Source organism: Bos javanicus, chromosome 3 (assembly GCF_032452875.1).
Source record: "Bos javanicus breed banteng chromosome 3, ARS-OSU_banteng_1.0, whole genome shotgun sequence".
In the NCBI taxonomy this organism is placed as follows: Eukaryota; Metazoa; Chordata; class Mammalia; order Artiodactyla; family Bovidae; genus Bos; species Bos javanicus.
This window is the reverse complement of record NC_083870.1, coordinates 50907819-50935639: the sequence shown is the minus strand read 5'-3', so window position 1 is coordinate 50935639 and position 27821 is coordinate 50907819. Positions and strand designations below refer to the sequence as shown.

General features: G+C 38.2%; 1 protein-coding gene across 1 annotated transcript in view; it reads right to left on the bottom strand.

Moving 5' to 3' along the window:
• The window catches only part of DIPK1A (divergent protein kinase domain 1A), a 129747-nt gene that overhangs the window by 33431 nt on the left and 68495 nt on the right, over positions 1-27821 (bottom strand). The window contains exon 2 of the mRNA XM_061411182.1: positions 8783-8917. Coding sequence (XP_061267166.1) covers positions 8783-8917 — 135 coding nt within the window. The remainder of the gene's footprint in view (positions 1-8782; positions 8918-27821) is intronic.

Below are 27821 nucleotides of genomic sequence, written 5' to 3'. Positions count from 1 at the left end.
CTATGTATTACAATTATTTTTTTAAGCAGACAAATTAAGAGTTTTAGTTGGAGTTTCAATATCAAACTCTTAAAAAGTAATAGAATGGATATACAGAGAAGTAGAATATAGTAGACCTGAAAAGCACTATGAACCAACTCAACATAATTAAGATTTATACAAATTTCACACAACGGTAGGATACGAAGTCTATTCAAGTTCCCATAGATTATAAAATAGGAGACACTGGAACATATCCAGGGACATAAAAAAAGGTGCAAAAATTTCATGGTCTAAAGGTACTGAAATCATACAGAGTCTGTTCTCTTATCATTGTGAAATTATGTTAGAAATCAGTGTCAAAAGATATTTGAAAATAATCCATATCTTTTCAAGTGCAATGTGACATTTACCAAGAGAGATCTTTGATTTAGCCACTGAAAGCCTCAATATTAGAAGACTGAAAAAACAGAGAGTTATTGCAGAGAAGAAAGCATTTAAATGAGAAATTAATATCAAAGATATTTTTAAAATCCCATGCATTTGGAAATTAAATGTCCACTTTTAAATGACAGATGTTTCTAAGAAGCCATAACAAGGAAAATTAGAAAATATTTGCAAAGAATAAAAATGAAAAGAGAATTTACCAGAATTTGTTGCATGCAGCTGAAGCTGCTCAATGCAATTAAACATAATATGGAGTCTTGAATAAGGTATGAAAACAAATAATAGACACTAGCATAAAATTTTGTGAAATTTGAACAAAATCTATACTTTAGTTAATAATACTGTATCACATTAATTTCTTCTGTTTTTTTTTTTTCTTCTTTTTACAACATAGTATCACTTTATAGGCTCAGAACTGGATTAAAAGTTTCAGTTCAGTTCAGTCTCTCAGTCCTATCCGACTCTTTGCAACTCCATGGATTGCAGCGTGCCAGACCTCCCTGTCTATCACCAACTCCCGGAGCTTGCTCAAACTCATGTCCATCGAATCAGTGATGCCATCCAACCATCTCATCCTCTGTCATCCCCTTCTCCTCCTGCCTTCAAGCTTTCCCAGCAGCAGGGTCTTTTCCAATGAGTCAGCTCTTTGCATCAGGTGGCCAAAGTATTGGAGCTTCAGCTTCAACATCAATCCTTCCAATGAATATTCAGGACTGATTTCCTTTAGGATGGACTGGTTGGATCTCCGTGCAGTCCAAGGGACTCTCAAGAGTCTTCTCCAACACCACAGTTCAAAAGCATCAATTCTTCAGCACTCAGCTTTCTTTGTAGTCCAACTCTCACATCCATACATGACTACTGGAAAAACCATAGCTTTGACTAGACAGACCTTTGTTGGCAAAGTAATGTCTCTGCTTTTTAATATGCTGTCTAAGTTGGTGACAGCGGAGGCATGGGTTGGTGGTCGCCTGCTGCAGGGTTGGGGTCACTGAGTGTAGCAGTACATGCATGGGATCTTTTGAAGGAGGTAACCATTATCTTCATTACCTCCACCATAGTTGGGCCCCAGGGAAGGAACACAGCTCCATCCATCAATAGAAAATTGGATTAAAGATTTATTGAGCATGGCCCCGCCCATCAGAACAAGACTCAGTTTTCCCCTCAGTCAGTCTCTCCCAGAGGAAGCTTCCATAAGCCTCTTATCCTTCTACATCAGAGGGCAGACAGACTGAAAACCGCAATCACAGAAGACTAACCAATCTAATCACATGGACCACAGCCTTGTCTAACTCAATTAAACTATGAGCCATGCCGTGTAGGGCCACCCAAGATGGATAGGTCATGGTGGAGAGTTCTGAGAGAATGCAGTCCACTGGAGAAGGGAATGGCAAACCACTTCAGTATTCTTGCCTTGAGAACTGAATGAACAGTATGAAAAGGCAAAAAGATAGGACACTGAAAGATGAACTCCCCAGGTCGGTAAATGTCAAATATGCTACTGGAGATCAGTGGAGAAATAACTTCAGAAAGAATGAAGAGATGGAGCCAAAGCAAAAACAACACCCAGTTGCGGATGTGACTGGTGATGGAAGCAAGGTCCGATGATGTAAAGAGCAATATTGCATAGGAACCTGGAATGTTAGGACCATGAATCAAAGCAAATTGGAAGCGGTCAAACAGGATATGGCAAGAGTGAACACTGACATTTTAGGAATCAGCAAAATAAAATGGACTGGAATGGATGAATTTAACTCAGATGACCATTATATCTACTACTGTGGGCAGGAATCCCTTAGAAGAAATGGAGTAGCCATCATGGTCAACAAAAGAGTCTGAAATGCAGTACTTGGATGCCATCTCAAAAACAACAGAATGATCTCTGTTCATTTCCAAGGTAAACCATTCAATATAACGGTAATCCAAGTCTATGCCCTGACTAGTGATGCTGAAGAAGCTGAAGTTGAACGGTTCTATGAAGACCTACAAGACCTTTTAGAACTAACACCCAAAAAGATGTTCTTTTTAATATAGGGGACTGGAATGCAAAAGTAGGAAGTCAAGAAACACCTGGAGTAACAGGCAAATTTGGTCCTGGAGTACAGAATAAAGCAGGGTAAAGGCTAATAGAGTTTTGCCAAGAGAACGCCCTGGTCATAGCAAAACCCTCTTCCAACAACACAAGAGAAGACTCTACACATGTACATCACCAGATGGTCAATACCAAAATCAGACTGATTATATTCTTTGCAGCCAAAGATGGAGAAGCTCTATACAGTCAACAAAAACAAGACTAGGAGCTGACTGTGGCTCAGATCATGAACTCCTTATGGCCAAATTCAGACTTAAATTGAACTAAGTAGGGAAAACCACTAGACCATTCAGGTATGACCTAAATCCAATCCCTTATAATTATACAGTGGAAGTGAGAAATAGATTTAAGGGACTAGATCTGATAGAGTGAGGTTCGTGACATTTTACAGGAGATAGGAATCACGACCATTCCCAAGAGAAAGAAATGCAAAAAAGCAAAATGGCTGTCTGAGGAGGCCTTACAAATAGCTCTGAAAAGAATAGAAGCCAAAAGCAAAGCAGAAAAGGAAAGATATACCCATTGAATGCAGAGTTCCAAAGAACAGCAAGGAGAGATAAGAAAGCCTTCCTCAGTGATCAGTGCAAATAAATAGAGGAAACAATAGAATGGGAAAGACTAGAGATTAAACCATTGTGATTATCTTGGTTATGAAGATCTTTTTTGTACAGTTCTTCTGTGTATTCTTGCCACCTCTTCTTAGTATCTTCTGCTTCTGTTAGGTCCATACCATTACTGTCCTTTTTCGAGCCCCATCTTTGCATGAAATGTTCCCTTGGTATCTCTAATTTTCTTGTATAAAAGAATATAAGTTAAATAAGCTATATAGGTTAAGAATATAAGGTAAATAACTCCACATATAAGTTAAATAAGCAGGGAGACAATATACAGCCTTGATGTACTCCTTTCCCTATTTGGAACCACTCTGTTGTTCCATGTCCAGTTCTAACTGCTGCTTCTTAACCTGTATACAGATTTCTCAGGAAGCAGGTAAGGTGGTATGGTATTCCCATCTCTTGAAGAATTTTCCACAGTTTGTTGTGATCCACACAGTCAAAGGCTTTGGCATAGTCAATAAAGCAGAAGTACTTGACTTCACATTCCAGGATGTCTGGCTCTAGGTGAGTGAGCACACCATCGTGATTATCTGGGTCATGAAGATCTTTTTTGTATAGTTCTGTGTATTCTTGCCACCTCTTCTTAATATCTTCTGCTTCTGTTAGGTCCATACCATTTATGTCCAAAAGTTCAAGCTTCACTCAAGTGTTTTTAAATCACTAAGATAATAAATTTTCTAGACTTTTAGCAGTAATACTAGATGTGAAAATACATGAAACTATATCAAAGTCTTCGGTTACTATAAATCAGAAATCAAGCATTCTATTCATACTAAGTCAAACAAGTGGAGTCAAACCAATTTTTGTAATGATTTTGTGTAATCATTATTCTAGGTATCTCATATAGGTGGATCACACATTTGTCCTTTTGCATTTGGCTTATATCATTCAGCATTGTGTTTTCAAAGTTACTCCACATTGCACGTTCACCAGAATTTCATTCTTTTAAAGGTTGATTAAAATTCCTTTGTATGGATATGTCACATTTTCTTTACGCTAATGGACATTAGAAAGTTTCGACCTTTTTGGCTACTGTGAATAATGCTGCTATTAACATTGGTGTGCAAGTATATGAGTCCCTGCTTTCGATTCTCTTGGGTATATACCTAAAAGTAGAATTGCTGGTAATTCATATGGTAATTCTATATTTAACTTTGAGGAACTTCTATATTGTCTTCCTGATTCTCTTAAATACATTTTAATTCCCTGTTGAAATTACCCATTTCTAAAAATTTATATTCTCTACTTTTGTTTTTTTCCTATATATTTGAACATGTACACAGTTATTTAAAAATCTTTTTTGGATGACAGCAATATCTAGATTATCTACGGATCTGCTTCTATTGTCCATGTTTATTTCTTGGGTTTCGGTCATGTCATCTTGTCTTTTGGTATGCCCTGTAATTTTGTACATAATGCCTCCAGAGAGGATTTCCCTTTCCTCTGGTAGGCAGATATGGTAACTGATCACCTTAAACCAATCAGGGGGCTGTGCTGAGTGCAGGCTTAATTGCGTCTCCAGTAAAGGTCAAGCTACTTTGGGTTCATCTCCATTCCAAGAGCACAACCCTCCAGGATTTTTAACTGAGACCCTGGGAATTCATTGAGATTTCTCCCTCTGGCAGGTTTATAACTCTAGTCTGTATCTTCTGAGACTGCCAAAATGTCTGCTTTTCAAAGGCTTTCCAATGAGATTTTTTTTAGCCTTCCATTCTGTAAAGCCCAGGATTTGGCAAACATCCCAACAGGATAACTGCCTGTTTGCTTGAGGTTCCCTTAGTTTTCTATAAAAGCTTGCTGGTTTCTTGTCCCCAGAGCAAAGGTCTCCCAGTATACAGTCCTGGTTCTCAGACGCCTGCTCATGCCTAGTATCAGCAAATTCCTCAAGGGAAAAAGAAGCTACAAAAGTCAGCTCACCTTTCTGAGATTCTTTTAGCTCACCTTCACTCTTGGGGTCCAGCCCTTTGCGATCTCAGCCCAAAGCACGGTGTACCAAGGTCCCACTCTTGGTAGAAACTGTACTATATTTTTATCTTCCTAGCCTCATAAGACTATGAAAATTAGAAATTACTTTGAGATGAATAAAAATGAAAATGCATCCTATAAAAATTTATGAGATACCATTCTCCAAACCTCATTCCTACCATGATTTTAAAAAGAAAGGAAAAGTAAACAATACAACAACAATGACAACAAAATCTTTCCATATTAAACTGATTTATGTGCTGAGACTATTGGTGACTCACTCCTGGTTTCAGTAATAGCTTCCAAGTACAGTATTTTGACTGCTCTGGTCTCAACAACTGTAGTTCTTGGAATACTAATACAGAACCAATAGATACTTTTTGGTGATGTATATGGAAAAATATACAAAAATTTAAATATATGACCCTATATATTTATAATTACTGCTTGTCAGAACATAATTTATGGGTTTCATAATCAAACAATAGAGTTCTCATATTGTCAGTGCTAAAATTTGTTCTCTTCATGTGAAATTTATGTGACAATAATTAGCTATATAGGTATTTGTGAGACTTAAATGAGAACTGGATTACTTAAATGAGAACTATGCATTACTGGATTTAAAATAAATGATAAAACTATCATGTTAAAAAAAAAAAAAGACTATATTTTAGGTCATCTATCTCCAGGCAAACACAGTTACAAAATCAAGGCTCACCTCTCTTAAATCTTATCCTTTCTCAGATCTTTTTTTTTTTAATATTTACTTATTTTATTTGTCTATGCTGAATCTTACTGGCAGCACTAGTTTCTTTGATATTTGATCTCTAGTTGTGGCATTCGAATTCTGAAGTTGTGGCACATGGGATCTAGTTCCTTGACCAGGTATTGAACCGAGGCCCCCTGCACTGGGATCACAGAATCTTAGCCACTGGACCACCAGGCAAGTCTCCCTTTTCTCAGATCTTAATCAAGTAATTCCTCACTACCTTGTTAGTTCTTTGAAGCTTTAACATATACTTTAAAAATATTTTCTCTGCCTGTTTTCTTTCTTTTTAAAAAAAATACTTTTATTTCTTTTTGGCTGTGCTGGATCTTTGCTGTTGCTTAGGCTTTTCTCTAGTTGCAGTGAGCAGGGTCTGCTCTCTAGCTGTGGTGCACAGACTTATTGCCATGGCTTCTCTTGTTGCAGAGCACAGGGTCTAGGTACGTGAGCTCAGCAGTTGCAGCTCCCTGGCTCTAGAGCACAGGCTCAGCAGCTGTGAGGCACAGGCTTAGTTGCTCCATAGCATGTGGGATCTTTATGGAAGATTGAACCCATGTCCCCTGCATTGACAGGCAGATTCTTTACCAGTGAGTCACCAGGGAAGCCCCACTGCTTTCTTTTCTAATTACACAATTCCTATGCCATATCAGTACTATTTAGTATTATTGGTCTTAAAGTATTGCCAGTTTGGGTAAGTTTAAGAACATAATTCCCAAATGCAGAGAAACTATAATTTTTTTTTTTTTTAAAGACAGTCTTAGGAAAAAGATATATTTTAGGCTTAGAAAACTTGTTTATTATTTTGAAGTTTTAGAAAGATAACCATTAAATTATGCTAGAATTATGTTTTGCTTTCATTTCTTACCCATTAAAATGAAAAATGACGTACTTAAACTATAATTTCATTCATAACAGAATATGTACCAACATATGCCTTACATTTTAAAGGCTACTATATTAAAAACAAGATAAAAACCATGTCTATTTCTAATCTCTTAGAACAGTATTCTAACATAGCCAGATGATGTTAATAGGTCTTCCTGGGAGGATTACAGTGGGGATGGATTTTTCGCCTAATCAAATATATTTGCTTTCTTTGGAGATGCAGAACACACATTAGTATATTAAAGATCCTAAGAAGTCCTCAGTAAAGTCAACTCTTTATTTTTGTTTAACTTTCTGTTTTCAAGTATATCTGACTCATGGACTACCTTTTAAGGTGCCTCAAGAAACCCACTTTGAGAAAGGTGACCTTAAAAAAGGAAAATAAACATTTCAAATAGTTTTGGTTATTTACATGTTATTATAGTTGATTATATAACTTCTTTCTTCGTCACTGAAGCTGAGCTGGTGGGTTCTGTGGGGGGGGGTTTGTTAGCTTTATTAATCTATAACTCCCTTTATCAGTCTTTTCTGACTCTGGGTAGCAGAAAGAGCATGAGCTTTCTATACACACAGAGTTGGGATCAAATTCTGGCTCCACCAGGAAAGGCAAATTCTTCTCTCTTATTAGTCATATTTCTTTATTTGTAAAGTGGGTTTTGGGGGGGGCTTTCACAGGATCATTTTAAGTACTAATGACGATATGAAGTACCCAGTATACTGCCTGCCCCCAGAGTTTCCTAAAGTCTTCAAGGATCTGGAATGGCCAATTGGAATGAACACGAGATTGACATCTTTCAACCTTCCTTGATTTGGAACTGTTCTTTGCTAATTAATTCCCTTGCTTCTTATATTAGTATTTCTCTTCTGACTACTAAGCGGATATTATACTCCTGGGGAATAATTTATTTTTATTCTGACTGACAGAATGTCTAGAGTTAACCTGATTTTTATTCTCTTAAAACTTTGGAAAGCTTCAGGTCTCCCTATCTTATGACCCTATATCATTTGTTACTGTAATAATTATAATAATTATCTTACCTTACTGTAATTATTCATTTTCTTCCCTACTAGACTCTAAGTTCATAAGGTCAGGATGCCTTATTGCTAAATGTATACACCTACGTCACTGGCCTGTTTAAAAAGTAACCATTCAACAATTAGAACCATTAACAAGTTACAATAATTGGGATCTCAATAATTATTAGATAAAAATATAATTCTTAGATGAATTCTTAGATGTTTTAATATTATTTATATAGAAGATATTAGCAGAAAACAAGGAGTTAAGTATTATCCTCAAACATTTAAAATATAAGTGCTATGGAACCAATATTTACTACTAGAAATCTTATTCTGTTAGTGATTTTCCTAAGATATATCCAGTAGGATAGAAATTAAATAATAAATACACGTATATACTTTTTACAAATATTTTCAGCATTCGAGAATGACTCCATTTATTCAAAAGATATGTTCCAGAAAGGATGGATGCAAATAACACTTTCATATTATAAATATTTAAAAATCCATCTGATTAAACTAAACTTCAAATATATTTGAAAAGCAAGAATCCCTCTTTGTAATAAGTATGCTCTCATACTAGTCTGGCTTACTCAGATTTCTGAATACAGAGTTTTTCAAAGTGGGGAACAGTTCTACTAATTTGGTCATATCAAAATGGTAAGAAGTTCAACACAACTCAAAATCAGATTAACTTTTACTTTTTGAAAATAATTTTAGTCTATGTATAAGTAATAAATATATCTGTTATTAATATAGTTTTTTAATGTGTTATTACACTTAGAATGGATAAACAACAAGGTCCTACCATATAGCACAGGGAACCATACCCAGCCTCCTGGGATAAACCATAATGGAAAATAATATATATATATACATATATAAATAAAAGAATGTGTATATGTATATAACTGAGTCACGCTGCACAGCAGAGATTGGTACAACATTTTAAATCAACTCTACTTCAATTAGAGAATAGGTTTCTTCATATACTAGAAAATAAAAAATACTTACTATTATTTTCTTACAGTCCTTTCCTCTGCATAGTTCTGTATAGGTAGAGTACTGCACATATATAATCCAGCTTCCAACAAAGACCGCCAACCAGGAAAAGAAAAGATATTTCATTCGCACATATGAGAAGCGAGCCTGTGAGTAAAAGAGCACATAACAGTCAATCATTCAGCACACAGTCAGCATTCACTGTCCTAGAACATGACTTTTCCCCCTTTCTTGGAAGCACTCAATATATATTCTAGGCTTTCATATGGCAATTCTCCTAGAACAATGTGTACTTTCACTGAGTCTAAAAAGCACTGGTCTTAGAAAAGGAAGCTCCTTGGTCTTGCCAAGAAAAAGAGAACAAAATACCCTTTAAAATGTATAATCTTTCAAATACCACCAGAATCCAAAGTTACTCATTAAGCTCAAGCACGTGCACCGTGCTACCCTGGACACCCAGTAAGATCAGGTGAAGAGAGACACAGTCCCCTCTATGACAAGCTTACAGAAGACTGGTTCAAATAAGAATCTTAAAGTTCTGTATGAATAAGTATGGCAAAAATAATTGTGTTTTAAAGAAATAAAAACAGAGAATTTGGCTACTAGTCTAATGTCTCACAGTGAGGTACAACCAGAAATGAAATGAAATGAAACTTCACATTCATTCCTATTTCCCTGCTGTATTCACCAATGCTTTATGTTCCTTTTATTCAATCAGTCAAATGCTTCACCTAACAGATATTCTGGAAATTTGAGGAAAAAGTTACAACTATTAAAGGAGAAGAAAGATGAATATATATATAAAGAATAAATGACTCCCCTCATGTCAGTTTGTAAAGCTGTACAATAGGATCCTCTTTGCCTTGCTTTGCAACTAGTGCTCTGGTATCTAATTGCGACTCCGGTCAGTTGGGGGTTTTTCTCCATCAACTACATATCAAACAGTTTCATCTCCAAAACTGTCAGCTGGTCAAGATAATTTGACATTTATGTTTTGAGTCTGGAACTCCAATGGTCTGATTTTATAAATAACTGAATTTAGGACCATGGGGAGAATTGAGCAAAAATAAATTAAAGACATGTAAACAAACAATGAAAAGCTAGTTTTGCTTTCACAACCCCAAGTCAGTTTCTCACACGGGACAACAGCGGGACACTGTGAGCGCTGTGGGCTTGCAAAGAAAGCCGAGGGAGATGAAGGAGACACAAGTGCGTCTGCGGAGTGCAGAGGAGAAAGGGACTCCGAAATACTGAATTCTTTTGGCTCTATTTGTGGTTTAGATATCGGTCTTTGTGAAGTGAATCCCAGTACCAAAAAGCTTAAGTACAACAAATTCACAGTTAAATGATAGATCTCTGAGTTTTATTATTAAAACATTTTTTTAATGACTTAAATGCAAGTTATTTTTGTATGGCTCTAAATGAATCCAATAAAAAGAAAGTCCAGATAGATTTCCAAATTAAATCACATAAATGACCATGAGTATACACCAAGGGGTTTGTTTGAAAGACATTTAAGATAACTTGGCCCTAATAAGAGGTCTAGTCATCAGACAGAAATTGATACGTACTAGTATTACAAAGCTTAAATATTATTGAGTGACATAATGCTTGCAGAACATAAGCACTTTGCTAGGCACACAGAAAATACTCAACAAACGTTAGCAAAATCAATTTGCAAGGCCCTGAACAAAAAGCCAGTAACGCTGTCATTATGATAGGCCACCGCCTTCTTTTTGGGCTTGCCAAAAAGAAAACTGAATCTGAATCTGATTAAGCCTTTAGCTCCAACTACCAGTTTACAGGAAATACAGGAGACAGAGGCATATAAGTAACACTTAAGTAAATGACAGTATTAGGATACCATCAGCAAACTCTAGGCTGTGGGAAATGCGGCCATACAAATAACCCCGTTCTTCAACAAATAAATCACCAGGGAGAAAAGAGAGAGAAGATGAGAAAACCAAAGATCAAAAAATACCTAAGAAATATTGTATATTAAATAATCACATTTCGTGGATCTTTTTTGAGTCCTGATTCAAATGAAAAACTGTAAAACAAAAAATGACATTTATGAGACAATTGAAAACTTGAAGGTTGACAGGATACCTAATGCTGTAAAGGCATTATTTTAGTTTGTTAGGCATAATAATGTGATGTTTAAAGAAACACGAGTTAATCTTTTTGAGACAGACACTGAAACATTTATGAATGAAATAGTACCTGGGATTTGCTTCAAAACAATATAGGAAGGGAAAGGTATGTGGGAAAAGTATTAAAACAATACTGGCCGTGAGTTGGTAACTGCTCAAGCTGGGCGATGGTTACATGCCTTCGTTTGTACATTTTTCTCTACTGATTTAACATTTTTTTACGTTGTAAGATAAGGAATACTTTCATACCAAGATACCCGCTTCCCACACATTCATTCAGCCACTATCTGTTGTCTACTACGTGCCTGGCGCCACCTTAGGCACATTCAGAACATCTGCGTTTACAGTGACAAACAAATCCTAAATACCAGATAAGTACCCTTAACACAGTTCAGAGGGTTTCTTGGACAACAGTAGCATGGCATGATTTTACTTTTATAAGTCCAATCTTTTGTGTGTATGTGGCCGTTAGAGAAAGATTATTTAGTATAAGATGATTAGACAACTGTTAATCATTTGGAAATAGCATATTTAAAAACCTAAAACACATCTTACATCAAAATAAATTCCACAGGAAACTGATACACATGTAATACATGACATAATATAATACAAATGTAGGGATTTTTCAAAAATATTTTTTGAGATGACAAAAATTCTAACTACCACAGAATCTCTAAAGGAAGACATTGACTATGTAAAAACTTTAAAGTTGTGACAAAAATCACTGTAAACAAAGCTGAAAGATAAAATGGGATGTGACAGGAGTTTTCATCATTAGATTAAGAGAGGGTAGCTAGAGGGCTCAGGACAAGAATTGAAGTCACTTCCTGATGTTCAAGCTGGTTTTAGAAAAGGCAGAGGAACCAGAGATCAAATTGCCAACATCCGCTGGATCATCAAAAAAGCAAGAGAGTTAAAGAAAAACATCTATTTCTGCTTTATTGACTATGCCAAAGCCTTTGACTGTGTGAATCACAATCAACTGTGGAAAATTCTGAAAGAGATGGGAATACCAGACCACCTGACCTGCCTCTTGAGAAATCTATATGCAGGTCAGGAAGCTACAGTTAGAACTGGACATGGAACAACAGACTGGTTCCAAATAGGAAAAGGAGTACATCAAGGCTGTATATTGTCACCCTGCTTATTTAACTTCTATGCAGAGTACATTATGAGAAACGCTGGGCTGGAGGAAGTACAAGCTGGAATCAAGATTGCTGGGAGAAATATCAATAACCTCAGATATGCAGATGGCACCACCCTTATGGCAGAAAGTGAAGAGGAACTAAAAGCCTCTTGATGAAAGTGAAAGTGGAGAGTGAAAAAGTTGGCTTAAAGCTCAACTTCAGAAAACGAAGATCATGGCATCCGGTCCCACCACTTCATGGGAAATAGATGGGAAAACAGTGGAAACAGTAGGTGACTTTATTTTTCTGGGCTTGAAAATCACTGCAGATGGTGACTGCAGCCATGAAATTAAAAGACGCTTACTCCTTGGAAGGAAAGTTATGACCAACCTAGATAGCAGATTCAAAAGCAGAGACATTACTTTGCCAACAAAGGTCCGTCTAGTCAAGGCTACGGTTTTTCCTGTGGTCATGTATGGATATGAGAATTGGACTGTGAAGAAGGCTGAGCGCCAAAGAATTGATGCTTTTGAGCTGTGGTATTGGAGAAGACTTTGAGAGTCCCTTGGACTGCAAGGAGATCCAACCAGTCCATTCTGAAGGAGATCAGCCCTGGGATTTCTTTGGAAGGAATGATCCGAAAGCTGAAACTCCAGTACTTTGGCCACCTCATGTGAAGAGTTAACTCATTGGAAAAGACTCTGATGCTGGGAGGGATTGGGGACAGGAGGAGAAGGGGACGACAGAGGATGAGATGGCTGGATGGCATCACTGACTCGATGGACGTGAGCCTGAGTGAACTCCGGGAGTTGGTGATGGACAGGGAGGCCTGGTGTGCTGCGATTCATGGGGTCGCAAAGAGTCAGACACAACTGAGCAAGTGAACTGAACTGAGGAGATTTGTACTCACTCCTATGATGGTGGTAGGGTATGCTGTCACAGCATTTTCTGAAAGAGCAGTTAGCCATATACATCAAAAACTCTAAAAATTTTCATCTAGCAAATTCTACATTTAGGGATGTATCACAAGTGAAGAATTAAGTCTATACTATACACATACCCACACACACATCCCCCGACCCACCCCAATGTAATATATATGACATCTTTTACACCTGTTATTATAACAGTGCATTATCAGAGGCAACCAAGTTTCAGCAATCAAGAAGTTACTGAATACAATTATTGAAACCATTTTATTTTAGGAAAGCTATTTACAAGCTGTTTATGGGCAACACCTTTATACTCCTAGATATCATTAAACTATGTACAATTAGAGACAGCACTGTAGAAGAGCAGACAGTAGAATTAAACAGAGCAGACTTAAGGAAACATCAATCTTCATTATTTTGCCCATTTTTCATTATGTGTACAAAGAGGAATGAATGCAGTTTGAAATCTTTTAGTGGCCATAAAGTTACAATCAACCACTTAGGTGAGAAGTTCAATCTTATATTAATATTGAGATGGGGTTTTAAAACGAGATTAACCTCAATTCGTTTAGTAAAAAATCAAGAAGACCTTACACTGTAAAATAATATTTTCTTTTTTCCTTTTTTTGCCTTGCTCTGCAGCAGGTAGAAGTCACAGAGTAAAGGAAACCACGCAGACATGGTGAGTTCTCTGCTAGTTCAGAACGGTCTGTCTTACCTTCTCCCTGACACCCACCTCAAGGAGTCTAGTAATGTCAACTACCTTTGGAGTCTCCATCAATAATTTCTATTAGCTATCAAATGCATATTAAGCTTAATAAATGTTGGCAGCAGAGACCTGTATATTTTTCCCTTCTGCACAGCCAATTTAATAAAATTTGAAGTAATTTTGTTTTTCTCTCAAAGAGCTAAATTAAATTTTTTTTTCCCTCTGGCATATGTTTAAATGGAAAAATACCCTGTAAACTGGCTTGCCCACTGTGTGTTCATCATGATACAGAATGCCAAAATTTTTGGAGAGGAAGTTGGATTGAGGATGTTCCCAGCAGGGCAGTGGGCATCACCTGTTATATGTAAATGACAAAAGGAGCGAAACGCATTTTTATTCTGGTATGTCACTGAAATCACCGTGATTTGAGGGTAACACAAACTAGTATAAGGGCTTTCATGTGTCCTTTAATTTCTGCAGATCCTGTTGCCTCACATTTTAAAATAAAGGTTGAAGAAAAACAGCCATAAATGACATCTGTACCTACTGACTGTTTCCCTGTGTGGCACTCACTAAAATGTTCCCAGTGGTCTGTTCTATACCAATTACCTAGACAATCTAGACTTTGATGAAAAAATATAGTTACTGTTTATGACCTTTTTATTGATGCTGAACTATCCAAAATACTGCCCAGAAGCAAAATTTGTTCTGCTGATTTTAGGCCTAGCTACTTCCCTGGTGGCTTAGCTAGTAAAGAATCCACCTACCTGCAATGTGGGAGATCTGGGTTCGATCCCTGGGTTGGGAAGATTCCCTTGAGAAGGAAATGGCTACCCACTCTAGTATTCTGGCCTAGAGAATTCCATGGACTGTATACTCCATGGGGTCACAAAGAGTTGGACACGACGGAGTGACTTCACTTTCACTTTTCACTAGTGGTAACTGCTTTATTCCAAATTATGCTCCTGAAAGTTATAAGAATTTTAGAGAATACACTATGGCATGATTCTCAACTAGAGTCAGTTTTGCCTCCTGGGGATACCTGGCAGGGTCTAGAACCACAAAGTGTGACTGGAGTCTTGTCTGTTGAGGCCAGAAATGTTGCTAAACATCCTTCAAAGCACAGGAGGGCTCCCCACATCAAAGAATTATCTACCCAAACGTCCACAGTGCTAACTAAGACTGAGAAAACTTGTATTACGGTTACAAAATAACATGAAAGCAAAGATTATGGGGTTGAAAGAATCAAATTTGTATGACACTATCATTTTATTTTAAATTAATCTTTAAAGCATAAACTACTACTTAATTAGAAAAATATAACATCTGTCTGGAAATAACAGAAATAATTCTTAATGACTAAATGATTGGCAATATCTTATTATACATAAAGAAAAATCACTGGAGATGGAAAATATATACATGATGAAACAAACTTTCTCTACCAATTCTACTGTAAAGAACAGTGATACTTTTTCTTTTTTTTATATTGTTTTATTTTACTGTGATGATTTTATTTCATGAAAAATCTGAAAACCTATGAACTTATTCAAATAGTTTTACATTAAGTTTTGAATTAGGCATAAAGAGGCAACATACCAAAATTCAGCTACATAAGACTACTTCTATATTACTTACCTATTTTTCACATTCATTTATTAGGTTGGTGCAAACACAACTACAGTTTTGACCCGTGAATTTTTGTTTGCTTTTTCTTTTTAATTAATTTTTTTATTGAAGGATAATTGCTTTACAGAATTTTATTGTTTTTTGTCAAACCTCAACATGAAACAGCCATAGGTATACATATATCCCCTCCCTTTTGAACCTCCCTCCCACCTCCCTCCCCATCCCACCCCTCTAGGTTGATACAGAGCCCCTGTTTGAGTTTCCTGAGACACACAGCAAATTCCCTTTGGCTATCTATTTTATATATGTTAATGTAAGTTTCCATATTACTCTTTCCATACATCTCACTCTCTCTTTCCCTCTCCCTATGTCCATAAATCTATTCTCTATGTCTGTTTCTCCATTGCTGCCCTGTAAATAAGTTCTTCAGTACCATTCTTCTAGATGCCGTATACATGTATTAGAATACAATACTTCTCTTTCTCTTTCTGACTTACTTCACTCTGTATAATAGGTTCTAGGTTCATCCACCTCATCAGAACTGACTCAAATGCATTCCTTTTTATGGCTGAGTAATATTCCATTGTGTATCTGTACCACAACTTCTTTATCCATTCATCTGTCAATGGACATCTAGGTTGCTTCCATGTTCTAGCTATTGTAAATCGTGCTGCAATGAATAATGGGATGCATGTGTCTCTTTCAATTTTGGTTTCCTCAGGGTATATGCCTAGGAGCAGGATTGCTGGGTTAGGTCATATGGTGGTTTTATTCCCAGTTTTTTAAGGACTCTCCATACCATCTTCCCGGAGAAGGCAATGGCACCCCACTCCAGTACTCTTGCCTGGAAAATCCATGGACGGAGGAGCCTGGTAGGCTGCAGTCCATGGGGGTTGCTAAGAGTCGGACACGACTGAGCGACTTCACTTTCACTTTTCACTTTCATGCATTGGAGAAGGAAATGGCAACCCATTCCAGTATTCTTGCCTGGAGAATCCCAGGGATGGCGGAGCCTGGCGGGCTGCCGTCTATGGGGTCACACATAGTCGGACACGACTGAAGTGACTTAGCAGCAGCAGCAGCATACCATCTTCCATAGTGGCTGCATCAATTCACATTCCCAAAAACAGTGCAAGAGCATTCCCTTTTCTCCACACCCTCTCCAGCATTTACTGTTTGTAGGCTTTTTGACGATGACCATTCTGACCAGTATGAGGTGATATCCCACTGTGATTTTGATTTGCATTTCTTTAACAATGAGCGACGTTGAGCATCTTTTCATGTGTTTGTTAGCCATCTATATGTCTTCTTTGGTCTTTTTCCCACTTTTGGATTGGGTTGATTGTTTTTCTGGCATTAAGTTGTATGAACTCCTTGTATATTTTGGAAATTAATCCTTTGTCAGTTGTTTCATTTGCTATTATTTTCTCCCATTCTGCTGCTGCTGCTAAGTCACTTTAGTCGTGTCCAACTCTTTGCAACCCCATAGACAGCAGCCGACCAGGCTCCCCTTGTCCCTGGGATTCTCCAGGCAAGAACACTGGAGTGGGTCACCATTTCCTTCTCCAATGCATGAAAGTGAAGAGTGAAAGTGAAGTCACCCAGTCGTGTCCGACTCTTCGAGACCCCATGGACTGTAGCCTACCAGGCTCCTCCGTCCATGGGATTTTCTGAGGGTTGTCTTCTCACCTTGCTTACAGTTTCTTTTGCTGTGCAAAATCTTTTAAGTTTAATCAGGTCCCACTTGTTTACTTTTGTTTTTATTTCCGTTACTCTAGAAGGTGGGTCATAGAGGATCTTGCTTTGATTTATGTCACTAAGTGTTCGGCTTATGTTTTCCTCTAAGAATATTATAGTTTCTGGTCTTAAATGTAGGTCTTTAATCCATTTTGAGTTTATTTTTGTGTATGGTGTTAGGAAGTGTTCTAATTTCATTCTTTTACATGTAGCTGTCCAGTTTTCCCAGCACCATTTATTGGAGAGGCTGTCTTTGCCCCATTGTATATTCTTGCCTCCTTTATAAAAAATGAGGTATCCATAGGTGCATGGGTTTATTTCTGGGATTTCTATCTTGTTCCACTGGTCTTTAGAGCTTCCCTGGTGGCTCAGAGGGTAAAGCATCTGCCTACAATGAGGGAAACCTGGGTTCGATTCCTGGGTCGGGCAGATCCCCTGGAGAAGGAAATAGCAAACCACTCCAGTACCCTTGCCTGGAAAATACCATGGACAGAGAAGGCTGGTAGGCTACAGTCTATGGGGTCACAAAGAGTCAGACACGACTGAGCGACCACACTTTCTTTCCTTCTTTTCCACTGGTCTTCGTTTCTGTTTCTGTGCCAGTACTATACTGTCTTGATGACTGGAGCTTTGTAGTATAATCTGAAGTCAGGAAGGTTGATTCCTTCAGCTCCATTCTTCTTTCTTAAGACTGGTTTGGCTATTTGGGGTCTTTTGTGTTTCCATATGAATTGTGAAATTTTTTGTTCTAGTTCTGTGAAAAATGCCATTGGTAATTTGATAGGGATTGCATTGAATCTGTAATTGCGTTTGGTAGTATAGTCATTTTCACAATATTGATTCTTCGACCTGTGAATTTTAAATCATCACAACTAGGCTCAAACACATCTTTATTAATTAAAATAGGTACCATTACAATCAATACATTTTTGCCAATGAGAAATAACTTTGGTTATTCCTATAGTGTAAAAATCTGTGCTTTGGGATTCAATGAACTCTTGGAAAGCATTTTCTGCATCCTTTTGGTTGTGGAACCATTCTCCCTGCAAAAAGTTATCGAGATGCTTGAAGAAGTGGTAGTCAGTTGGTGAGAAGTCAGGTGAATATGGTGGATGAGGCAAAATTCCTAGCCTAATTCATTCAACTTTTGAAGCATGGGTTATGTGATGTGTGGTGAGGCACTGTTGTGGAGAATTGGGCACTCTCTGTTGACCAATGCTAGCTGCAGGCGTTGCAGTTTCCAGTGTATCTCACTGATTTGCTGAGCTTACTTCTCAGATGTAATGGTTTCACTAGGATTCAGGAAGCTATAATGGATCATACTGGCAGCAGACCACCAACCAGTGACCATGCCTTTTTATGGTGCAAGTTTGGCCTTGGGAAGTGCTTTGGGGCTTCTTCTCAATCCAACCACTGAGGTGGTTATCACCAGCTGTCATACAAAATCCACTTTCATCACAATCTGATAGAGAAATGGGTTTGTTGTTGTCACGTAGAATAGGAAGACACTTCAAAATGACTATTTTTTTTGATTTTCGGTTAGCTCATGAGGCACGCACTTATAGAGCTTTTTCACCTTTCCAATTTACTTCAAATGCTGAATGACCATAGCATGGCCAATGGTGACTTCTTGTGCAGTAGTGAGAGGGGCAGCTTCAGTGATTGCCCTCAGTTGGTTGTTGTCACCTGCCAATCGCCAGCCACTATGCTCATCTTCAAGGCTCTCGTCGCCTTTGCAAAACTTCTTCAACCACCACTGCACTGTACATCTGTTAATAGTTTCTAGGCCCAATGTGTTTTTGATGTTGTGAGTTGTCTCCAGTGCTTTATGACCCATTTTGAACTCAAATAAGAAAACTGCTCAAATTTGCTTTTTGTGTAACATCATGTCCCTAATCTAAAATAAATATAAAATAAACAGCAAGTAATAAGTCAATAGCAAAAAAAAACATAAAATGAGAAATGTGCATTAAAATTATGTATAGCATAACCACATTTGTTTAAGAATGCATTCTAATATCAAAGGCAAATTTATAATGCAAAAAACTGCAATTACTTTTGCACCAACCTAATACAAACATATAAAGCACAAAGCCCATCTGCTTTATCCCTAAGTACCTCCCCATACAGATGTTCTTAATTGTGAAAAGTAAGGAAGAAAAATCTCTCTCACACTTTGCTTAATATATGTAGTAGACTTGAACACTCAGAAAATCTAACAAACTGATAAGGTTATAACTTGTAAAAACTCAAATACAATGATTTCATCATTTCATAGAAAAAGTTAAGACAAGCTTGCTATTTTTTGAGACTGGTTTACAACATTTTTATCAGTTTCATGTGTACAATGTATTTTTATTCAAGTTTTTAAATAATCACTTACTCTTAAATAAACTTCAAATATCTTTTTTCCCCTTATTGTTATATTAACAATACTATCGGAGAAGGCAATGGCACCCCACTCCAGTACTCTTGCTTGGAAAATCCCATGGACAGAGGAGCCTGGTAGGCTGCAATCCATGGGATCGCTAAGAGTCACACACGACTGAGCAACTTCACTTTCACCTTTCACTTTCATGCACTGGAGAAGGAAATGGCAACCCACTCCGGTGTTCTTGCCTGGAGAATCCCAGGGATGGCTGAGCCTGGCGGGCTGCTGTCTATGGGGTCGCACAGAGTTGGACACGACTTTAGCGACTTAGCAGCAGTAGCAGCAACAATACTATAGCTAGCTAACTTTTACTGCTAAATATTTAGGAGTAATGTGGCTGGAAAAAACTAAAGTTAAAATTATTGACATATCTTTAAATATAACTGTACCCTTTTTTAAAAAATGAACTCTAGATATTTATAATAATACTTGAGCATGAAAAACATGCTGACTGTAAAAATAGAAATATAAAGAAACCATTTAATAAGGTAAATACTGTATACCACAACACCTCCAGATCAACTTTGTTTGGAATGGATCCTATACCTTTACTAAAGGTTGTCTCACTGCTTAGTTGGAGGGTTGTGGGAAAACCATTAAGAAAATGTATCTTAACTCTCTTAGTGCTAACATTCATGAACATCAAGAAACAGTTATGATGTTTAACCAAGAAACACACAAGAAAAGAACTTTCATGTCATTCCACACAAGGAAGATCTTGAGTGTTTATAAGTTAAAAATAGTGAAAAAAAAAGGTCCTAAAAATATCTATGTTCCCCAGCTTGTCCTGAGCATGAAAATACTTTTTTTATGACAAAACTTTAGAGGAGAATTCCTTGTCAAAGGGCATTATTAGCCTATTGCTCAGAGTTTTAGCATTCTTTATCTAAGAGCTGAGTTTTCACTTTTATAGGAAGAACTGTCATTATTCTCTGATCTAAATTCTAAAGGTTTTATTTGCATGAGCATATTCTCTTTTCTGATTTTATTAGAACTCTAGAAATAAAATTCTAACAAGTAGCAGATAATTTTCACATTTTCTTTGCATGCTGGTTCATATTTTTTACAGCTTACAGGGCTGACAGCACCAAAAAAGCAGAACATTTTTCCTTGGGGAACTAATTGCATGGGGTGATCCTGAAGCCTGTGGCTGATTTCAATAGCAAATTAATATCTCAAAGTGTCAAAGTACGCGGAAATGTTCATGATACGGTAAGAGAAAAAAATCAACTTTCAAAACAGCATATATGATATGTTCCCAATTTTGCTTCAAAAAAAAAAAAAAAAGGAAAGTCACAAACAGACTGTACAAACTACAAGGAATACATCAAAATGTCAAGGGTGGTTATTTCAAAATGTCAAAAGTGGTAGGATTATGAATGATTTTTAGTTTTCTCTGTATTATACAGATTTTCTATAATGAATATATATTACATTAGATGACACCACCCTTATGGCAGAAAGTGAAGAGGAACTCAAAAGCCTCTTGATGAAAGTGAAAGAGGAGAGTGAAAAGTTGGCTTAAAACTCAACATTCAGAAAATGAAGATCATGGCATCCGGTCCCATCACTTCATGGGAAATAGATGGGGAAACAGTGGAAACAGTGTCAGACTTTATTTTTTGGGGCTCCAAAATCACTGCAGATGGTGATTGCAGCCATGAAATTAAGAGACACTTACTCCTTGGAAGGAAAGTTATGACCAACCTAGATAGCAGATTCAAAAGCAGAGACATTACTTTGCCAACAAAGGTTCGTCTAGTCAAGGCTACGGTTTTTCCTGTGGTCATGTATGGATGTGAGAGTTGGACTGTGAAAAAGGCTAAGCACCGAAGAATGGATGCTTTTGAACTGTGGTGTTGGAGAAGACTCTTGAGAGTCCCTTGGACTGCAAGGAGATCCAACCAGTCCATTCTGAAGGAGATGAGCCCTGGGATTTCTTTGGAAGGACTGAAGCTAAAGCTGAAACTCCAGTACTCTGGCCACCTCATGAGAAGAGTTGACTCATTCGAAAAGACCCTGATGCTGGGAGGGATTGGGGGCAGGAAGAGAAGGGGACGACAGAGGATAAGATGGCTGGATGGCATCACTGACTCGATGGACCTGAGTCTGGGTGAACTCCAGGATTCAGTGATGGACAGGGAGGCCTGGTGTGCTGTGATTCATGGGGTCGCAAAGAGTTGGACATGACTGAGCGACTGAACTGAACTGAACTGATAGATATGTAAGTAGATGCAAATACATAGTTTTTTTTTTTTCATATAAGTGCTTTAGCATATCTATTTTAAAACATATCTCTAGGATCTAGAAGTCTCCTGAGTGCTTTTTAAAAATTTCTTTTTTAAAACTTGGAAATAAATCCTTCATATAGAATTGTTTAAAATACAATAGTGTCAGACTTCCCTGGTGGTACTGTGGTTAGGAATCTGTCTGCCAATGTAGGGGACATGGGTACGATCCCTGGTCTGGGAAGATTCCATATGTCATGGTACAACTAAGCCTGTGTGCACAACTACTGAGCCCACAGGCCTAGAGCCTGTGTTCCTCAACAAGAGAAGCCACTGCAATGAGAAGCTCGTGCACTGCAACCTAGAGTAGCCCACCTTCACCGCAACTACAGAAAGCAACAAAGATCCAGTGCAGCCACAGATAAGTTAAAAAATACACAGTTCAGTTCAGTTCAGTCGCTCAGTCGTGTCCGACTCTTTGCGACCCCATGAATTGCAGCACGCAAGGCCTCCCTATCTGTCACCAACTCCCAGAGTTCACCCAAACTCATGTCCATTTAGTCGGTGATGCCATCCAGCCATCTCATCCTCTGTCATCCCCTTCTCCTCCTGCCCTCAATCCCTCCCAGCATCAGGGTCTTTTCCAATGAGTCAACTCTTCACATGAGGTGGCCAAAGTACTGGAGTTTCAGCTTTAGCATCAGTCCTTCCAAAGAACACCCAGGACTGATCTCCTTTAGGGTGGACTGGTTGGATCTCCTTGCAGTCCAAGGGACTCTCAAGAGTCTTCTCCAACACCACAATTCAAAAGCATCAATTCTTCAGCACTCAACTTTCTTCACAGTCCATTTTCACATCCATACATGACCACTGGAAAAACCATAGCCTTGACTAGATGGACCTTTGTTGGCAAAGTAATGTCTCTGCTTTTCAATATGCTATCTAATTTGGTCATAACTTTTCTTCCAAGGAGTAAGCATCTTTTAATTTCATGGCTGCAATCACCATCTGCATTGATTTTGGAGCCCCCCAAAATAAAGTCTGACACTGTTTCCACTGTTTCCCCATCTATTTGCCATGAAGTGATGGGACCAGAGGCCATGATCTTCGTTTTCTGAATGCTGAGCTTTAAGCCAATTTTTTCACTCTTCCTCTTTCACTTTCATTAAGAGGCTTTTTAGTTCCTCTTCACTTTCTGCCATAAGGGTGGTGTCATCTGCATATCTGAGGTTATTGATATTTCTCCCAGCAATCTTGATTCCAGCTTGTGCTTCTTCCAGCCCAGCGTTTCTCGTGATGTACTCTGCATATAAGTTAAGTAAGCAGGGTGACAATATACAGCCTTGACATATTCCTTTTCCTATTTGGAACCAGTCTGTTGTTCCATGTCCAGTTCTAACTGTTGCTTCCTGACCTGCATACAGATTTCTCAAGAGGCAGGTCAGGTGGTCACTGGTGTAACTTAAATTATAATTAGAAAGCAAATACCCATGTAACTATCACTTGGGTTAAGAAACAGTTTCTCTAGTACCTTCACTGATCTCCATGTGACTTCTCAACAAAGGGTTATATATATAAATAAACATGCACCTGACTTCAATGATAATCATATATGTGCTTTCCTATGTAGTTTAACCATTGACCATGTATACCTAAAATGCAGAATTTGATGTTCATTACTCTTGAACTTTATAGATATAGAAACATATACCATGTACAGTGACTTGCATTTTTCTTTGATGCATTTCCCCTTCCCCTCCTGTGTTCATACATTTGTTCTCTATGTCTGTGTCTCTATTCCTGTTTTGTAAATAATATCATCTATACCAGTTTTCTAGATTCCACATATGCATTGATATACAATATTTTTCTCTTTCTGACTTACTTCATTGACAGTTTCTAGGTTTATCCAAATAAACCTAGAAATGACCCATACAATGGAGTAATATTCCATTGTATATATGTACTACATCTTTTTTATAATTAAATTTTATTTGTTGATTTATTATTTATTTTTGGTTGCACTGGGTCTTCGTTGCTGCATTCAGGCTTTCTCTAGTTGAGAACAGGGGCTACCCTCATGCTTCTCCTTGTGGTGCTTCTCTTGTTGCACAGCATGGGCTCTAGGTGCTTGGGATTCAGCAGATGTAGCACACAGGCTTCAGTGATTGCCCCTCGAGGGCGCTAGAGAGCGGGCTCAGTAGTTGTAGCACATGGGCTTAGCTGCTCCATGGCAATGTGGAATCCTCTCCAACCAGGGACAGAACCCAAGTCCCCTGCGTTGGCATGGCAGGCAGACTCTCAACCCACAGGATCACCAGGGAAGTCCCTACCATATCTTCTATATCCATTTCTCTGTTGATGGGCATTTAGGTTGCTTTCCATATTCTGACTATTGTAAATAGTGCTGCAATGAACAATGGGGTACATGTGTCTTTTTTGGTTATGGTTTCCTCTGGGTATATGTCCAGTAATGGGACTGCTGGGTCACATGGTAGTTCTATTTTTAGTTTTTTAAAGAACCTCCATACTCTTCTTCCTAGTGGCTGTATCAACTTACATTCCCACCAACAGTGCAGGAGGGTTCCTTTTTCTAATCAATATACAGAAATCTCTTGCATTCCTATACACCAAGAACAAACGATCAGAAAGAGAAATTAAGGAAACAATTCCATTTACCACTGCAACAAAAAGAATAAAATACCTAGGAATAAACCTACCTAAGGAGGCAAAAGACCTGTGTACACAGAAAACTATAAGATACTGATGAAAGAAATCAAACACAACATAGACAGATGGAGAGATATACCATGAATTGGATGAATCAATATTGTGAAAATGATTATACTACCCGAAGTGATCTACAGATTCAATGCAATCCCTATCAAATTACCAATGGCATTTTTCACAGAACTAGCTCAGAAAATTTTACAATCTGTTTGGAAAAACAAAAGACCCTAAATAGCCAAAGCAATCTTGAGAAAGAAAAATGGAGCTGGGGAAATCAGGCTCTCTGACCTTAAGACTATTCAAGACACAGATGTATAGAACAGTCTTTTGAACTCTGTGGGAGAAGACGAGGGTGGGATGATCTGAGAGAATAGCAATGAAACATGTATATTATCATATGTGAAACAGATCGCCAGTCCAGGTTCTATGCATAAGACAGGGTGCTCAGGGCTGGTGCACTGGGATGACGCTGAGAGATGGGATAGGGAGGGAAGATGGAGTGGGGTTAAGAATGGGGAACACATGTACACCCATGGCTGATTCATGTCAAGGTATGGCAAAAACCACTATAATATTGTAAAGTAATTAGCCTCTAATTAAAATAAATAAATGAATTTTTTTTAAAAAGACTATTTGACAAAGCTACAGTAATCAAGAAAGTGTCATACTGAATTATGGTAATCCCATAGTCCCAAGATCCTTGTCAGTTACTGCTTTAGGGAATTCTTTAAAAAAAGAAAAAAAGGCAAGAAAGAGAGAGAGAGTATGATACTGACACAAAAAGAAACAAAACAGAAATGTAGACCAAAGGAACAGGATAGAACCCCCAGAGGTAAACCCACACACTTAGGGTCACCTAATCCATAACAAAGGAGGCTGTGGTTGGTGCTGGGAAAACTGAACAGCTATGTGTAAAAGAATAAAATTACAACCTAACACCATACACAAAAATAAACTCAAAATGAATTAAAGACCAGAATGTGAGGCCAGACACTATAAAACTCTTGGAAGAAAACAGGCAGAACATTCTCTGACATAAATCGCAGCAGGATCTTTTTTGACTCACCTCCTAGAGTAATAAAAATAAACTAATGGGGTCTAATTAAACTTAAAACTTTTGCACAGCAAACAAGATGAAAAGACAACCCTCAGAATGGGAGAAAATATTTGCAAACGAAACAACTGACAAAGGATTAATCTCCAAAATACACAAATGGTTCATGTAGCTCAATATTAAAAAAAACAATCAATCCAATCAAAAAATGGGCAGAAGACCTAAATAGACATTTCTCCAAAGAAGACATACAGATGGCCAACAAACACATGAAAAGATGCTCAGCATCACTAATTATTAGGGAAATGCAAATCAAAACTATAGTGAGGGGTCACCTCATGTCAGACAGAATGGTCATCATCAAAAAAATCTACAAACAGTAAATTCTGGAGAGGGTGCTGCTGCTTTAGGGACCACAAGCCAGGCACATGTTTAAAAGAGCGTAAGACCAGAAAAACAAAGCAAAGCCATCCCTAAGAAGGCACACAGAAGGCTTTTAATGAACAAATAACCTGCATTTTATGCAGCAAATGCAAGGGAGATGCAGTCCCTATGAGCACTCTACATAAAAGGAATATTAGGATTTTTAAGAGCAAAGGAACTCAGTCACGGAGTTCTTCAACATCCCAGTACAAAAGATAGGGGTTAAGAAAGCTAAGTGTTCCCATTTTCTATTGTTATATAATAAACTATCCCCAAACCCAGAGGCTTAGAAAAATAATTTATGTCTCCCGTGGTTCTGAGTTGACTGGACTGAGCTGGTCAGTCAAGTTTTCCATGAATTCATGATTAGGGCTGAAGACATGTGACAAAGGACTGACTGGGCTGGACATACGTGTGGCTGTTTCACCCCCAGGCCCAGTCCCTTGGCTGGAGTAGCTAGAACAGCTGCATACGGCAAACTGGCCTCCTGAGCACGGTGCTCAGGGTAGTTAGGCTTCTTTCATGATGGCTGGGTTACCCCAGGACAACAGCTCCCAGAGACCAAGGAGGAAGCGGCCCCATTTCTGCCCTACTCTCGTGGTTACACAGGCCAGATCAGAGGGACTGTAGGGGGCACTCCTTAAGGGCATGCACACCAGGAGGCAGGGCTACTGCAGGGTCATCTTTGGAGAGTAGTTGCCATTCCCAGATCGGGTCAGCAAAGCAGGGTCTAAGAGTGAAGAGAAAAACAAGTGCAAGTCCTAGCCAGAACAGATGATTTTCTTGGCCATTCAGATTAAGGGCTCTTCCTTCTTCCTTAATGGAGCATAACTGGAAATTTCTATTAAAATCCACTCATAGTATCTGTAGTTGTATATATGTTTAAGCTTATTAAATACAGTTTTCATTCCATATCATGACCGCAGTAACTATCAACAAATCTTTATTTATGTATTTATTTTGTGGGGGCCACACCTGCATCATGTAGGATCTTAGTTCTCTGACCAGGGATTGAACTTACGCTCTATGCAATGGAAGGATGGAATCTTAACCACTGGACTGTCAGGAAGTCCCAACAAATCTTTAGCTTATACACATGAAGTTCCAAGTTAAAGAACTGCTTGAGATAAGTCTCCAAATAGGATTCATGTTGTCTTAGCAACATTTGGGGACTCAGAATGGGCAAATCAGGTGGTCATTTTCCCTTTTTAGTAGGCTTGAGCACTATACTGGGTCTCAGTTCAGTTCAGTTCAGTTTAGTCGCTCAGTCATGTCTGACTCTTTGTGACCCCATGAACCGCAGCACTCCAGGCCTCCCTGTCCATCACCGACTCCCAGCGTCCACCCAAACCCATGTCCATCGAGTCAGTGATGCCACCTAGGCATCTCATCCTCTGTCGTCCCCTTCTCCTCCTGCCCTCAATCTTTCCCAGTATCAGGGTCTTTTCAAATGAGTCAGCTCTTCACATCAGGTGGCCAAAGTATTAGAGTTTCAGCTTCAACATTAGTCCTTCCAATGAATACCCAGGACTGATCTCCTTTAGGATGGACTGGTTGGATCTCCTTGCAGTCCAAGGGACTCTCAAGAGTCTTCTCCAATACCACAGTTCAAAAGCATCAATTCTTTGGCACTCAGCTTTCTTTATAATCTAGAATTTAGTAAACATACAACATCCGCAGGCAAATCTTACATGGGAATCCCAGTGGGCACTAATAATTCACTCACTAAAAATAAAGTTTAGCTACATTTTACCTAAACTCAAAGGTTAAAAAGCATGGTCCCTTTAAACTTCAGACTCTGAAGTACATTTTAGAGGAAAATTTATTTGGGATAATTACCTCTAGGTTGTACAATCTGATTAACATAATCTGCAACAGAGTTTAGAATCTTGGTG